This window comes from Protomyctophum parallelum, assembly GCF_964188405.1.
Source record: "Protomyctophum parallelum genome assembly, chromosome: 5".
In the NCBI taxonomy this organism is placed as follows: Eukaryota; Metazoa; Chordata; class Actinopteri; order Myctophiformes; family Myctophidae; genus Protomyctophum; species Protomyctophum parallelum.
The window spans coordinates 3,041,985-3,059,316 of NC_139702.1; the positions used below are offsets into that span (position 1 = coordinate 3,041,985).

Here is a 17,332-nt window from a genome sequence, read left to right on the forward strand (position 1 = left end):
ACTTGTAGTCATGTTTCCAAACTCTCCTTGTGTGTTTAATTGGTGTAGGCTAATCAGCGGGAAGTATGTTTGATTGTCAAATTGGTACAGGTAGTCTTTCTCTCTCTCTCTCTCTCTCTCTCTCTCTCTCTGTCTGTGTGTGTGTGTGTGTGTGTGTGTGTGTGTGTGTGTGTGTGTGTGTGTGTGTGTGAGAGAGAGAGAGAGAGAGAGAGTGCGTGCGTGCGCGTGTGCGTGTGTGTGTGTGTGTGTGGGTGTCAGTACTCTCTCTGTCTCTGCCTCTATCTCTGTTGGGAGGGGAGTGGTGCACAAAGTGCTGCTGCACAGAGGCGACGTGGGACAGTCTGGACACTCGACGGAAGCTGGAAGTATCATGGAAGATTATTGTGAGTGCTGCTACAAATATGGAGGAGCACTGAGCACATCTCCGATGTAGTGAGTGAGTTCAGTGTTCATATAATGTTGTTTTGAAATGCTGCAGTTAAACATATTGGAGCTTTGGGGAATTGGGGATGGTTTTCTGAATTTGGGTGTATGTGTGTGTGTGTGTGTGTGTGTGTGTGTGTGTGTGTGTGTGTGTGTGTGTGTGTCTGTGTGTCTATCTGCATCTGCATCACCATGCATGCGCTCTCTCACTGCACAATATCAAGCAGCGCTATTGCTGAATTTGCCGATAGGTCAGGATAGCTGTTAATTTTAAGCAAAGATTAATGTAGGCCTACTCCTTTGGCTTTAGCGAGGTGAGGGAGATGCCATCTCATTTAGTCATTTCACTCACATCATGGTTTTGCTATAAAGTGTGAGGCACGTCCCCCTGCCCCTGCTGGGATATGCAACAGCATTGCAGGGGAGGTGTGAAGTTGCTTAAGTGGTTCATTCCTAATATTTGGATTCCTAGTGGGTTATAGTTGAGTGAAAGTTCAAAATATGAAATAATAATAATAAAATACTCAAACTGCAAGTGCAATACTCTGTATTTAGTTACTATCCACCACTAAAGATTACAAATGGCCAATTTAATAGTTTCCATTTTATTGCCAACCCTCTTGCCAAGGACAATAGTGGTATTAAGGTAAAAACATCTCTATTTGTGTGGTTAGTAGTGGTTACTGTACTGTATGTTAATTATGTTGAAATTCACAAATATGCACACATGAAAGTACATTTCTTTGGCGCCAGTTCAGCAAAGGCTAAGGTGTGGCAAGGTCACTTGAAAACATCAATGGCCAGTATACAATCATTTCTGACTTTCTGAATTTAGATTTATATGACAAACAGAATCATCATTTAAACGTCTTTAAAAATAATTCTCCAAGAAAGACACGTATGCAAACATTCATTGGTGGCCAAAGCATCTTGTAAATAACACAACAAGCATTTTTAAATGCCTTTCAAGGTAAACTCTAGAAGTGTGCATACATGTACATCACTTGAGACAGTCTACGGTTCTGAAGGCTTCACTCTGGCATGTCTGCCATTCAGCACCATGGATAGCGTCGTGCTCAGAGAACAGAAGAGAGAGAAACATTATAATTGTATTCATTGTAGGTACTTTGTGAAAAGAACTAAATAACATACAATTTTAAAAAAGCTAATGGTCTGTGAAAAAGTACGTGTAGGCTACTATATTATTAAGTGTTTTGCCAGGCAATTGCCAGGCAATACTTGTTTGAAAACTAGTGTTGTGTTGCAAATACTTTGACCATCAGTGTTCAATTTGTCCCTGTGTGTAAATTAATTATCCCCGCCATGCCGGGAACGGCCTATGGCAAGGGATTATGTTGATTGATGCTCCTGTGAGTCCGTCTGTCCGTCCGTCAGTCTGTAAACAGCTAATCACGGTCACTACTGGCCTAACCAAAGTTTGGGTTTCATTATATTTTTCAGTTGAATGCCAGGGCTAGTCTCTGAAGAGTTGTAATAATTGCAAGGCACTGGGGGTTGCTGGAAGCCTGAGATCAGATCAGAAAAGAGTGTGTAAGATGATAGATCAATACCATGGCTTTCAGGGAGCTCACGTTTTGCATGCCTCAGTACAAGAGGCTGGTAATGAAACGTCCTTGATGTGTATGTACTGCTGCGTGTCAGCACCAAAAACAAACATTACCTGTACGACATAGTCAAATACAATAGAAATTAGAATACAATCAGCACAATTTCAGCACAAATAAGAAAGAAACAGCAACGTCTACAGGTATATTAAACACAACACAGTAATCAAAGATAAGAAGAGGCTGCCTATATACAATAGAGGTGTGCATTGGCACTGCCCTCATGATTCAATTCGATTGCGATTAATCAGATTAATAGATTCTACGATACAATGCGTCTTGGTGCATCACACTTTTCTATATTACTCACTGCACAACATGGCAAATTTCTGTATTGATGCAGAATCATGCATGGCTGAATCTTTGCTGAATTGATTATTTTTGACACCACTACTATACTAAATCCAAATTATTACCCTGGTTAAACTTACAACATACGATCATGTTATATACACTATACCAGGGGTTTGCAACTCTTTTTATATCAAGTACCACCATAATAACTGAAATACAGGAGTGTAGACCTGCCCCATCCTATTCAGCTATTAACACAGAAGGAAAATGTAAATCATTCTTTGAATAATTTAGTTTTTGTTCCATTCCTAAGCCAATTTTGCTGCTGCTCTGACGAAACTCTGTCTAACCAGCACATCTAATAATATTTCTAATGTGATTAATCTATTAACGGCTATAGTGCCGTCATGCTCATTTCAGCACGTCTGGAGAGCCTATTTCAACCAATTGCTTGGTCAGAAGAACTACCTGTATTTATATAAACATTTCATTCCACTTTTTCCTTCTTTTTTGAGCGACTCCTCTGCGTACCACCAGAGGGGGGCTCAAGTACCACTCAAGTACCAGTGTGGTTCCCACTCTGCACATCATATTGATGATTCACTGTCATACTTGATAAAAACAAAACACCTCCATCTCTTGAAGCTCATTATGCAACAATTGGCCTACATTCAACACTGACTGACTCTCTGTCTGTCTCTGGCTGTGTTTCTCTCACTCTCTCTCACACTCTGTCTGTCTGTCTGTCTGTCTGTCTCTCTCTGTCTCTCTCTCTGTCTGTTTCTCCCTCTCTTCTCCAGGAGGTCGATGATGACATCAACAAGACGTTGTCTGGCATTTCCCGCTTCTTAGACATATTGCCATGGCAACAGGACGAAAAGGTAGTTATTGAAGAATGTGTGTGTGCGTGTGTGTGTGTGTGTGTGTGTGTGTGTGTGTGTGTGTGTGTGTCTATACTTGTGAGAGCCAAATGTCCCCTGAAGAATTTCAGAAATAGACATTGTTAGGACCATCTTCCTGGTTTTAGGAATTAGACTTACATTTTAGATTGTATATTTAACCTGTGTGTGTGTGTGTGTCTGTGTGTGTCTGTGTGTGTCTGTGTGCGTGCGTGCGTGCGTTTTCTCCACCGGATTAGGTTCCACCTCCAAAGGTTCTGTGCGGTTCCCTGATGATGACGAGCCACCCGGCTCACCGACGCGCCGCGACGACCACTCCAACGAGTCCATCGTCGCCATCGCAGAGAAAGATGGCACCTACCTCGTTAAGGTGCGTCTATCGACCCACCAGGGTTTTCCCCATTGTAGTGATCAATGCTTGTGTTGTACACATAAACCTGGGTCTGAGGTAGGTCTGGGTAATATACTGAACCGACCAAGTCACCGTCCTATGTGATCTAATAACACTGACAGTGTTCAGATTTTCATCTTTGAAATGATCCCTCACCATCGCTCTGTGTCTTCTCCTTCAAATTCACAAACATTCACCCTCCCTGCGCTGACAGCACTCGCTGTCAGCGCAGGGAGGGTGATATTTGTCACTGCATGACTGCATGTACTCCTACGGGCCAGTGTGGCACCTGGCTGTCAGCAGTGGCACCTGTCAGCAGCAGGGACTATTTGTGAACACAACAAAATTGGGGCGGGAGGAGTGGGACAAAGGCACTGTGTCCTCCCGTTGTGGGCTCCTCACTCCAGGTGAGTCAGTAGGGTACAAGGGCAGTGGCAACACACAGTGGCGAGGAATTAACTGGCTTATATCAGGATGTACTCTACTGTGTTTTTTCATTGGCTACATGCAACCTTTAAGGAAGTTTAGAGAAAACATGGAAATATTAAAGGCCTGCTCTACACTAAACACTAACTATATCGTTCACCATTGTATTTTTTAAATAGTTGGTGTAAACGGTTTTTATAGTTATAGAAGTGACAGTGCTCAGTGAGAACATCGAATTTCAATGTTTAGGCCACAGCTATTTTGATCAAACATAATTGTCCTAGACCTGTTCTGAGGTGAGGGAAAGGCCGTCACAGAAATAGATGCTGAGACAGAGAAGCTCTCAGCTCCAATGCAGAAGAATAATGTTACATCAATCTAATTATACCGCACAGACGTGGACACGTGCGCGCACAAACACGCATGCACCTCACACACACACAGACACACAGCCTCGTCTCCGTCCCTCCGTTTAACTCTCCCTCCCTCTCCTTCCATTTCTCCAGGCTGGCTTCTTGAGGAGCCACCACTGTTACCAGATTATGTTCACCGTCCCTGATGTCCCCACGCTGGGCAGAGAGCTGTGCTCCCTCCCCTCCTCCAACCCCAGCAGTCTCAAGGTCAACCGCATCACCTCCACACTGGACGGTAGGCAGCACACGCTGGCCACTGTGTTTCGTTCGTCGTTAAGCCATTCTGACCTGAGATCAGATTCATACGAGGTTTCCGCCGGACACACACTGGTCTGATCAACCCATTCTGACCTCTGACCTCTGACCACTCGGTGGCGCGATATGAGCTTGTAGATCTGCTATTTTTCAATAGCTAAAGCACGACATGATGCCAACACCAAAATGGGTGCCCGTTCAGAATGGGATAAGCCCATAAACCCCCCATTGACCAGAGTCCCTACAGGGCTACATGCTAGGCCCCGCTATATATCTATAACAAATCTGCTGTCGGTCGGCTGCCGAAAACAGCTGACCCACAAGCTCACAACGTGTCGCAATGCTTGTAGATCTGGTACTTTGATCTTGGTTTTATCTCTCTGGCCAACAAGCTAATCTCCACATATTGGTCACATATAGACAGGTTTTAGCCGTCGTTCTTAGGCTCATTATCGTCATCAGACTTTCACCAGCAGCCCAGAAGATCACCGATCAATACAACTGCTCCCACACACACACACACGCACACACACACACACACACACACACACACACACACACACACACACACACACACACACACACACACACACACACACACACACACACACACACACACACGTCACACACACACACACACACACACACACACACACACACACACACACACACACACACACACACACACACACACACAGTATGCATACACAAAAGGACAAAAATATATGTACATACATGAAACTGCAGGTTTTTCAGTGTCTCCATGTATAGATTTCGCCACAGGGACGCCAGGTTGAAAGTTCCATTCTCTTGTCAATAAATAATTTAAACTGTGAGTGGTTTGCTCTTTTACTGGAGAATTCAATATTCAATATGCATGCACACTGACAGGTCACACCGCACACCTCCATTTTATCCTCTTCATTTCATTCCTCTTGTGTCCTCTCCCCCTAATCCCTCGTTCTATCTTGTGACTGTCCCTCTCTGCCCCTCCTTTCAGCTCTAAGTGCTTTATTGACGTTGTCATTGACAAGTTGATGTTAATTGTCAGAAGATGGATCTTTTCCAAAGATGCAATGCAGCAGTTGCAGCTACAGTACACAGGCCAGTGGTTCCCAAGCTTTTCTCCCACCCATCTGACAGCTTAACACGGCACTGGTCACGTGGTGGGCTGCAGTTTCATATATCATGTTTATTTTAATGTTCAATCAATCGATTGTGTTCCGGCTTAATTGGATCAATGGAACTAACATAGTGTTGAGAACGAGAACACCATTCAAAACCGAATAGACAGTGGTTTTCAACCAGTGGTCCGGGGACCACCAGTGCTCCTTGAGGGGGTTCCAGGTGGTCCGGGGACCACCAGTGCTCCTTGAGGGGGTTCCAGGTGGTCCCCAGTTAAATGATGGAGAGTTGGTAACCAAATGGTCTCTTATTAGATCTTTAACAAGCGAGAGCGTAAAATTAAACCATTGATTTCATTTTACACTCAAGAGTTAAATTATTGTTAAACACATGCATTAGGCTATACTTATACAAGAAGTCTACACAAAAACAATTGTTATTTTTATCGTTTTCCTGTTATCTCTTCTATGGTACAGTACCACATCAATAGAGCATGGAATGGTGGACAAAATCTTATCCAACTACAACATATATATTCTTTAGTTTTGGGTCTGCGAGTAAAAATCTCTTCAAATGGTGTGTGTGTGTGTGTGTGTGTGTGTGTGTGTGTGTGTGTGTGTGTGTGTGTGTGTGTGTGTGTGTGTGTGTGTGTGTGTGTGTGTGCTCGCGTGCGTGCGTGCTTAGTACTTAGTAAGTTGAGCATCAGGACCATCTCAGAGAGTGGTTTGTTTTTCCCTCCATCTTTAGGAGGGTTGAAGGTGTCGTGTGAGTACAGGACTCACCACGAGGGGGTGCTACAGGAGGAAATCACTCTGGTGACCAGAGGAAGAAGAGACAGCAGTCTGAGAGTGCGACTACAGGCCAAAGTCATCGGTAGGTAGTACCTACCAGAACCAGATCCTTCAATTGGAGAGTTGTGTCATCTCCGTTAACTTCATTGAACCAGGTCTTCTACATAGCCTTCTATTGGTGAATAGTGACAAAGCCCTGACCTAGAAGTTTACGGAATGCCCTGTAGTCTATTTGTGTTTGCCACTATCCCCTCATTGACGCAAGGAAACAACAAACGCACACACAAACACAAAGGTTACACATTATGAAATAAATAACCAATTACTAACCCTAGCCTCACACTAACCTAATGTTTGTCTGACTACTGGGATGTCGGAATAATTTGGAATTGTTTGGAATTCTGAATTATCTTTGGATATTTGTTGCAAGTCTCTTGCCTCTTTCTTTCTTTGCGGAAATGTATGACTGAAAACCTCCTTTTTGCATTAGGATGTTACCACGTGTGCTGCTGAATGATCCCTAAAGACTGTTAGAACCATTCTCAAACCCATGTGAATATAATGTCTATTTCTTTTTCATCGTTCAAACAAAAAGGAAATGTGATTTTCAATGAGAAGTAAAAGTACAAAGTGGCCCAGGCGTATGCCACTTAGCCTATAGGCTCTGGCCTGACAGCGTGTTGCGTGTTCAAGTCCTGTTCATGACGACCTTTGCTACATGTCTCTCCCCTTCTCCCCCTCCCACTTTCCTTCTTCACTAATAACAATCAATGAAGGCAAAAAGCCAAAAACAAATCTTAAAAAAGTACTAAAAGTATAAATTGTACTTAAGGACAGTGCTTTCAATGGTTCCCCCCACTGCTCTCAATGACAAAGTTTCCTTTAGCTGTATAGGTGAGGTGACCACAGCAATGCATTCATTGTGTTATTATTAAATGTATTGTTATTATTTTTCTCTTTGCGCTCAGACCCTCACCATGGAACACCCATGCTGCTGGAGGGAGTGAGGTGCCTGGGTGGTGACAAGAAGAAGACCCAGCAGTCCAAACACAGCAGTGACGCTAAGAGGATATGACACTATCTTTATGACATACTAATCTTTGTGGTTCTCAAACCTTTCTGGATCAGGGCCCACTTAGAAAAGAATCTTAAAAGCCATAGTGGGTGGGTGGGCCGCATGCAGTTTCTTCAGAGCAGGGTTCATTTTTAATCGATCCATGGATAGCGTTCCGGCTTGGATCAATGAAACTAACATAGTATAGCTTTAAGTTCCTGTTTATCGGTATCACCATGGCAACTCATTGGCCTGCATGTTGAGAATCACTGTGTGGGTCATACTGTGGTAGCCAAAGAGGAGTGAAATGACGCCAACGACAGGAGAATGACCTGAACTGTTTTTATTTATTTTGTATAATGTATAATTGTATAATTTATTTTTTATGTGATTTTTAACCCATTCTGACCTGAGATCAGATTCATACGAGGTTTCCGCCGGACACACACTGTGTCTGATGAACCCATTCTGACCTGAGATCAGATTCTAAAAATGTCAGTCGTTCTTCGATTTTTCCAAAAATAGCAGACCTACAAGCTCGTATCGCGCCACTCGGTGGCGCGATATGAGCTTGTAGATCTGCTATTTTTAAATAGCTAAAGCACAACATGATGCTGACACCAAAATGGGTGCCCGGTCAGAATGGGTTAACCACCATACCATTAAATAATAGTTAAATGATTTAGTTTAATAGTATAGCCCTGTAAATGTATCCAAATTATAATTATAAGTAGTCTTTCACATTAGATTATCAGGTAGGGTACTTGGAAGAATAATCCATGTAGGAGCCATAAATCAGATCTGGACACACACAGACACACACACACACACACACACACACACACACACACACACACACACACACACACACACACTGTAACCATGTAACATGTAATATGTGTGTCTTCTTGTAAATGAATAGTAATGTAGATGTTTAACAAAATGTAACTCTTGAGAGCGTAAAATGAAACCAAATGGACCCGTAAGGGTAAGGGTCTCAAGAGTTAAATATCTATAACGGTCCATTTGGTCATTTAGCTGGGGACCACCTGGCTGGAACCCCCTCAAGGACCACTGGTTCAAAACCACTGAAATAGAACATTGCTGTCCTTGATGTAATTCATCAGCAAAGATGCTCAACCTGCCACAGATGGTCAACTCCATGGCTGGTGAACCCCCCTGTCTCTGTGTCGTTGAAGAACAATAAGAATACTTGTTCTGTGTGTGAAGCCGTAGATTGCTAGGAATGTGGCTAGAAAAATGTATTAGCATTTAGCATTATTAATACTTAATAATATGAAAATATATAAAACGTTATGATCCATTTAGAGTAGGTTATGGTTTACAGAACACAAACATGATATATCTATGGATGGAGACTTGTATTTTAGCATTTTACATTCCTAATACATCTGTGGATTCTAGTATGTATTAATCTCTTACATTTATTTATTTATCTATTTAATTTATATTTATTCTATTTAATATATTTGTGGATTAACCTACCTTAAGCAATCAGAATTCAGCTGTGACATAACCTTGTATTTCAAGTGGGTGATTCTTCAAAATTACAGCATAAAAACTGCCATGTCATTACACAGAATCAAATCATTGCAATATTTGTTTTAGGTGAAACCAAATGTGACCAAGACGTTTGAATTAAAGGAGGATATATACTCAGTGTAATATGACTCATGCTGCCAGTGGTATTGCACCACTAAGATTCATAATGAATATAACTGTGAAACATGTTTAATCACTGGAATACAATATGGAGCTGAAGTCCTGCCTGCACTTGTCAAACTAATGTTGAACCGTGTTTGACGGTTTAATTTTCTTGACAATCTGCCCATTACATTTATATTGAATGTGTTATTGACAATTTTGGCCTAGTGCCACGCTATGGAAAAGCCAATTACAGACCAAAACAAGTATCCATCCTCAGCATGCATGCACACAGCACGTTTCATGGTATTTCATCCCTTTAGATTTGGCAATCTAATCTATGTTTGGGAGCAATGTGGATGGATGGAAGGACCATATTGAGATAGAGATTATTTGAACCCACCACTAGGGGGGCTAAAAACTTGTGGCCTTGGCTTTAAGGAAGGTGGTGAAAAACAACCATGCTGTTTTCGTGCTCAGACGCACCCAGCCAGCCACCCACACATAGCTCCGTAGGCTAAGGGGTTGCACCACTACAATTTATTATTATTGATTATTATTTATTATTGATACAATGGCCCCCGGTTTTGGCCCCCGGTGACCGAGTCACAGTCAGATGCTTTGCAATTTAGTCAATAACACTTTGTGTTACACACGGGTGACGGACTGGTCTTGTTTACTTTACATTGATTTGTCATACATTGTCAACATGCTCATGGTGTGTAAGCAATAAGTGATCAGCGACATGGCAGAGATTGAGAGAAGACGGAGGATACTTTAAGGCCATGGCATGGATTGCATGGAAGTCACAGTGCTTTTGGATTTATTTGTGAAAGCCTGAAAGGATCGGGGATCAATCAACGCAAATTAACCATGGTGAAGAGGAGCCCATGAGCATTGAGCACTGCACAGCTCCACAACACTCCGGTAGGTTGTAGTGTGCATTCGCAACCCTATCCCTAGAATGGCTCTTGTTATTGACTCATATAGTTACTCTCATGCACAACAAGGTGGCTCAGTGGCTGAACTGTAGAATAATCCAGTACAGCCACATGCGTTTCATGGGTGTACGTGTGTGTGTGTGTGTGTGTGTATATGTATGTGTGTGTGTTTCACAGTGTGTGTATGGCCAAACTACTGTAATGAATAGCCGCAATTTGCAACTCTAGATTTTTTTTACAATCTGTTGAATCTAGAGTTGCAACACCCTCCATCCACTTCCTATTCATGATTTTCGGTTTCTGATCTGCTTGTCTTAAATTACGTTAAACTCACCAACATGGCAGCTGTAGTCCAAGCTTGAATTATCCTCTTTCAATCTGCCGAGCTTGTTTTTCATAAAAATCCCCCGTAGACATGTTATGAGTTACTTTCTGTCCAAAATATTCCAAGAGTGACATTTCCGAGCCGCCATTTGTATTTTTGCAACGTGCCGTAAAACAAGATGTGAGGGGGAGCGCTTGTTTAATAGAATCTTACCTGCGCAGGTAAGACACCCAAAGAAGAGGCAGACACAGTGCGACGCCCCATCACACACAGCCTTCTATTAAACAAGCGCTCGCCCTCACATCTTGTTTTACGGCACGTTGCAAAAATACAAATGGCGGCTCGGAAATGTCACTCTTGGAATATTTTGGACAGAAAGTAACTCATAACATGTCTACGGGGGATTTTTATGAAAAACAAGCTCGGCAGATTGAAAGAGGATAATTCAAGCTTGGACTACAGCTGCCATGTTGGTGAGTTTAACGTAATTTAAGACCAGCAGATCAGAAACCGAAAATCATGAATAGGAAGTGGATGGAGGGTGTTGCAACTCTAGATTCAACAGATTGTAAAAAAATCTAGAGTTGCAAATTGCGGCTATGTAATGAAGTAATTGTTAATTTTATTAACTGTCCTACAGTACGTCAAACTGTGAATATCGGAAAGTTGGCACGGACGATCATCTTTTAGGTCAGGGGTTCTCAACGTTTTTGGCCGGGGACCCCCGGTGATGCTTTGGCAGTGTATCGGGACCCCCGCCCCGCCCCCCAATATATATTGACTGGCAATAGGCCTAACCTTAATATTAGAGACATATTACTGAAACTAGATAATCATTAGGGAAGGTGTATATGTGTAGCCTATACGTAACTCTTCATTTCCATTTTCCAGCCATTCAGTTTTATTTATTTTATAATTTGGGGACCCCCCCCAAAATAATTTGGCGACCCCCAGAGGGGTCGCGACCCACGGGTTGAGAACCCATGTTTTAGGTAACTGTTGCTGCTGGACAGATTCATATATAGGCTACTGCATAAACAATATAAAATCATAATTATCAAAAGGACAAAGGACACTGTTTGTATTTCTCAATTTACTTCTATATTTGTAAAAAAACAAAATGATTTTTTTTTTTTCATTTCATTTTATTTCGCACATAGTGTATCACAATACAGTACAAATCATAATAGATAACAATTCATTTGTCTTTCATAATTAATTTGTCTTTCATACCTATCTGATACACCCATGACGAAAAGGAGCAGGAAAAAGAATAAATTCTTATAAATACCTGACAAAAATAATAATAATAATAAAACAACAAAAAACTAAAGAGTAAAACAAAACAAGCAAGAAGTTGAGCAATGACACGTGCAAGAAATGATAGCTAACCTATTCGTCGGCTTCATATTGCCTAAATATTAGATTTTTGTAATTTATTTTAAATTGGCAAATATTTGTACAACCCTTTAAATTGTCATCCAGAGAATTCCACGTTCGGATTCCTGATATCGAAGACTTCAGTCTTTGAGTGGTCCGTGCAAATTTATGTTTAATAAAATCAAATTTCCTCCTACTCCCCACTTTCTGAACTGGGTTCGAATAGCTGTTGTAAATGAACTGCTCTGAACATAATTAATAAGGTTTGTAGCTTCACGACATATACCCTCGATTTTATAAATAGACCATTTTGTGTGCTCTCTATAATGCACTTTGTGCATGATTCGTACTGCTCTCTTCTGTAATAAGTATAATGGTTTTGTGGTAGTCATGTACGTATTCCCCCACACTTCAGCACAATAACTAAGATATGGAGAAATTAATGAAAAATAAAATATTCGCATTGCTTGTTTTGCTAGCACATGCTTCACTTTGTTTAAAATAAAAATGCTCTTTGAGATCTTTTTCTTAACATGCGCTATATGGGATTTCCATGTTAATTTGTCATCCATTATTACACGTAACAACCGAAATTCTTATACTCTTGCGACGATGACCACTCCATCTATGAATAATTCCACCTGGTCATCCTTTTTCCTATTTCCAAAAACCATGAACTTAGTTTTTTCCAAATTCAGCAATAAACAGAACATTTAAAAAAAGACAAAGGACACTACTTTAATCATCTGCAATAAAAGCCCTTTGACTGCTGATATTCACCGTTTGACGTGGACAGTCAATAAAAAAGAACAATACAGTATTTCATAATCATAATACATTTGTTTTGGCCTCGCATTAACTTTATGCACCTCACTGAGGCGCTGGACAGACTCACAATTCAATTCATACACAGTATATTCTTTCCTTTTTCTTCTTTTTTCTCCATTCATTTATGATTTCTTGCTTTTAATCAATGCTAAATATCAGAGTGCAGACCCCACCGAAATGTGCGTGACGGTGTGTCCTTCCCATGTAATGAAATGTGCGTGACGGTGTGTCCTTCCCATGTAATGAAATGTGCGTGACGGTGTGTCCTTCCCACCCAATCAAAACGTGCGTGACGGTGTGTCCTTCCCACCCAATCAATGTGCGTGACGGTGTGTCCTTCCCACCCAATCAAAACGTGACGGTGTGTCCTTCCCACCCAATCAAAAGTTATGGAGAATATTTATTTGTAGCCAATATAAAACATACCACAAAATATCAGTACCATTTATCAGTTCTGATTGGGTGGACAGCATTTTCTTTTCTTTTTAATTGAACCCACCTGAACACTGTTTGCCATATAAAGTGCTGTTAACCGACAGGAAGTGGCGTGCACACTAGGTGGTGCTAGAGCACCTGCCCCTTTGCCCTCTGGACATGTGCCCTTTTGAATGTTCGTTTTTTTTTGTTAATTTTATTTTTGTTTTGTACAGTGTACAGTATGTGGCCCATGGTGACATTGATCAATTCTGGATTAAAAGCTTATTTATGCCCAAAAATCTATAAATCTCACACACTATTAAGGCAGTGGTTCCACTCGCCGCACAAGGTGCCCTTTCTTTTCTTCACTTGAGCACCTGCCCCTCTAATTGCACGCCACTGCCAACAGGGTGCGGATGGAAATTGGGTTACTGTTGGTCAAAGAAGGATAAAATAGATAGATAATCTGAGATGATGGATTATTACACTATGCGGTGCGTGCAGGGATGATGCCCCCCCATATATTCGTCCTGCCCACCCTAGTGGGCCAGGCTACAGCCGGCCCTGCGTACAATTTTAATGTTTAAGTGTAAATTCCTTGCCGCACCTGGTTACACTGGAGTGGTTACACACCTGGTTTCACACCTGGTTACATACACTGGTTACACACCTGGTTACACTGGCATGGCAAAAAATAGAAGGAAAAAAAAACTGGTTGCAAACCATCCTGGTTTGTAAACACTTACACTGAGCCGTTGGCATTACACCTCTGACCTTATGGCAGCTGTTAGTTATAACTGCCCACTGTTGTCCTGGGTTAGCTAGTTGTCTATGAGAGGGTCTGTCTGTGTGCTTGTCTGTATGACCGGTAAACTGCTCGACGATCAGAACCAAACATTGTATACTGTATATAGACACTTTATTTCACATACAGTATGTTTTACATTTTTACATTAATATAACATAACATAAGATAAGGATGGCAGACAGAGACTCAGAAGGCTGATCCCCAGTTCCTCGTGGCTTTGTGTTGAAGTGTCCTTGAGCAAGACATTGAACCCCCTTAATCGGCCTAGCTGTATCTGTGACATGCAATTTTTCAAAACATTTACTCTTGAAATTGGTGTTTATTGTGGATTCCTTTGTTTTTGACTTTTTATCAGGGGTTCCCAAACCTTTTCAGCTCAACAGTGGTACCAAAACATAAAAAGATACATTATGAATTCATCACTTATGCCTATATCCAAAATAATGAAAATATTTTTCATTATATGGATATAGGATATGGATATAGGCTATAGGGGGGGGGGGGGAGTAGTTTACTTGTGACCCATGAAAACGAACCTCGCCTCACCAGGCTTTCCACCTCGGAGGAGCCTGGTCTCTGTTCCAAAAGTGCCGTATGATCCGGTTCGGGAGCGGATGATATAGTTATGTCATGTTGTTTTGTAGTCATCAGGCAGGAACTAACAATCAAACGGAACTTCCTTTTCCCTCAAACCGGAAGAATAACAATAAAAGCTCTCGTAGCCTGTAGCTTTATTGAGAAAAATCGGTTTGAGGGAAAAGGAAGTTCCAGAAGATTGCGGACTACAAAACAATACTACAACGTAGCGATATCATCCGCTCCCGACCGGTTCATGAACCCGAAATGGTGCCCAGGCTACATGAAAACAGCTCTGGGAATCAATCAACGACGTATACTGTACATAATAATAATAATAATAATAATAATAATAATAATAATAAACTTTATTTATATAGCACCTATCATACATAAATGTAGCTCAAAGTGCTTTACAGAGCAGAAAAAATAATAAAAACAAAAGCAAAACAAAACAGCATTAAAACAGGCATGCAGTTTAAAACAATAGGACAATAGCACAGTGTCAAATCAGGAGAAGGCAGTGGTACAAAGATAAGAACAGATAAAGCAGGGCAACGACAATAAAAAACAAGCAGTAATACAATGCATGCAAATCATTTAAACGCTAAGTGAGCAACAGCTCCGAATCCTCCCCCAATTGCGCCCCCTACTGCTTTGCCTTCTTCACCTGCCAAAGCTCCCACAGCACGTCCTAATTCAGTCCCGTACTCGATGAATCTTTTCAATCTCTCACTACGCTCTTGTTCGGATTGTTGTCCAGTTGGACCAGTCAATACACAACCTGCTACAGCGCTCAATGCAGCAGAGGCACACATGCTAACCAAATCCCCCTGCCATGCATCACTCTCGATACCTGAATCAACTAAAGGTGTAGCTTCAACATGAATTACTTCACCCATGATGAATGCATTCCTTCTCTCAGCTTCCTCTCTTGCTTCTTCTTCCAGCCATTCCATCTGCTGAAGGATTCTCTCTTTTTCTTCCTCTATTTCTTTCTCCACATCTTGGAACATCTCAGTGGTGTAATGGCTGCCTCCGTTCTTCTTCAACATCTTGTTGATTTTCTCCAGCAGCTCAGTGACCTGAGAGGGATCCTTGGTTTTGTTGTTGAAGACATGATAGCGGCCTTCGCATTTTCTGATTAATTCTTGTAGTTCTGGACTATTAATTTCATCTTCAACCTCATCTCCATGAGTGAAGAGAATCATGGAGTATTTGATTGACATTTCACCAAATACTTTCTGAATCATTTCAACTGATTTCTTCTCCTCGTCCGTGAATCCTCCCAGTTTGATCAGAATCAGGAACACGTGGGGACCAGGAGCAGCTAAACAAATGCACTGTTTGATCTCATTGAGGGTTTTATTTTCACTGATCTTTGAGTCAAACAGGTCTGGTGTGTCAACAATAGAGACATTTCTACCAGCCAAAACTCCTCTGACCTTCTTACATTTAGTTGTCAGAGATTGAACCAAGGCTTTGGATTCAAAAGCTTCAGAACCCAGGATGGTGTTTCCAGTGGCGCTCTTTCCAGCTCCAGTCTTCCCCATCAGCACAATCCGAACTTCTTCGTCACTTATGAGAGCTGGTGGATAAAAAATATAAAAGGTGGTAATGGTTGCTAAATATTTGAGACTTTAAATAAATAGCTGTGGCAATAACATTAATTAGATTGAATTCACCCTAGTTTGTCTGGAAAAATAAAATAATATATTTAAATGTGTTGTATGTCTCCTGGCAATGTGCATACCTCCTTCACCTGCCTCCATGCTGCTTGATTTCTTCTCCATTCTAGAGAGAGAGAGAGAGAGAGACCGGACAGAGAGAGAGAGAGAATTATTATAATATATCTGCATATGAAGACAAATTATGCTATATACACTCATTCAAATGAGCAGAAAAGGACAGTAACTGCACGTCCACCATGACGGCCCAAATAGTTCTCTCAGAGAATGTTACAACTTAAAGTATTGGTATAAAGTGATCTACATTCAAGAGTGTAGGAATAATTCAAACATGTCAAGTCATTGTTGACATGTATTGGTTGTAACTTCCAAGTCTTTTTGCTAGTATAAGTGACATTAGTGAACTGTAGGGCTGTCCCCGACTAAGGATTTGTATAGTCGACTGATAGATGAATAAATTAGCTGTTAGTCGACTAATAGTCGACTTTTTTTTTATATAAAAATACAATATTTACAAAAATATACAAAAATATTGTATTATTCCACTAGGTCTGTGGGGGACATAAACACATTTGAACATTCTGACTGTTCAAATCTTTCTTTTTAACAACTGAGAGGCTTGTCATTAGCCAGATTGAGCACAGCAGGTGAGATTGAGATTCTGGAGTCTATCAGGCCAGCACACTGTGCGATTCAAGTCACAGGCAGTGGCACATTGCCACACAGGCAGACACACTCCAGATGCACATTGGAGATTTGAACAGTCAGAATGTTCAAATGTGTTTATGTCCCCCACAGACCTAGTGGAATAATACAATATTTTTGTATATTTTTGTAAATATTGTATTTTTATATACATTTTTTTGGGGCAAAAAAAAAAAAAAAAAAAAAAAAAAGGTTTTCTTTTTTTTTTTTTTTTTTTTTTTTAGTCGACTATGAGGTGGTCAGTCGACTGAGACCCGTTCCGATCGATTAGTCGACTATTCGACTAATCGAGGTCAGCCCTAG

General features: G+C 41.2%; 2 protein-coding genes across 2 annotated transcripts; one reads left to right on the top strand and one right to left on the bottom strand.

Moving 5' to 3' along the window:
• The first annotated feature begins 307 nt into the window (after nt 1-307).
• adisspa (adipose secreted signaling protein a) lies at nt 308-8,004 on the top strand. The gene is made up of 6 exons (XM_083764732.1): nt 308-432; nt 3,143-3,223; nt 3,481-3,611; nt 4,565-4,706; nt 6,599-6,724; nt 7,611-8,004. Exons 2-6 carry the CDS (start codon nt 3,205-3,207, stop codon nt 7,715-7,717), a joined length of 525 nt encoding a protein of 174 aa, XP_083620858.1. The 5' UTR covers nt 308-432; nt 3,143-3,204; the 3' UTR covers nt 7,718-8,004.
• A 5,873-nt stretch (nt 8,005-13,877) lies between these two features.
• Nucleotides 13,878-16,408, bottom strand: LOC310859197 (GTPase IMAP family member 9-like; the record flags this gene model as incomplete). Its single annotated transcript, XM_083765598.1, has 3 exons — nt 13,878-13,885; nt 15,535-16,224; nt 16,390-16,408. 3 exons carry the CDS (start codon nt 16,406-16,408, stop codon nt 13,878-13,880), a joined length of 717 nt encoding a protein of 238 aa, XP_083621724.1.
• Between the last annotated feature and the right edge of the window lie 924 nt (nt 16,409-17,332).

Bases quoted from the DNA above. Each gene is read 5' to 3' on its own strand.
- adisspa (XM_083764732.1), top strand. The intron at 3,612-4,564 runs GTGCGTCTATCG...CCATTTCTCCAG, and splicing joins ATGGCACCTACCTCGTTAAG to GCTGGCTTCTTGAGGAGCCA. The intron at 6,725-7,610 runs GTAGGTAGTACC...CTTTGCGCTCAG, and splicing joins ACTACAGGCCAAAGTCATCG to ACCCTCACCATGGAACACCC.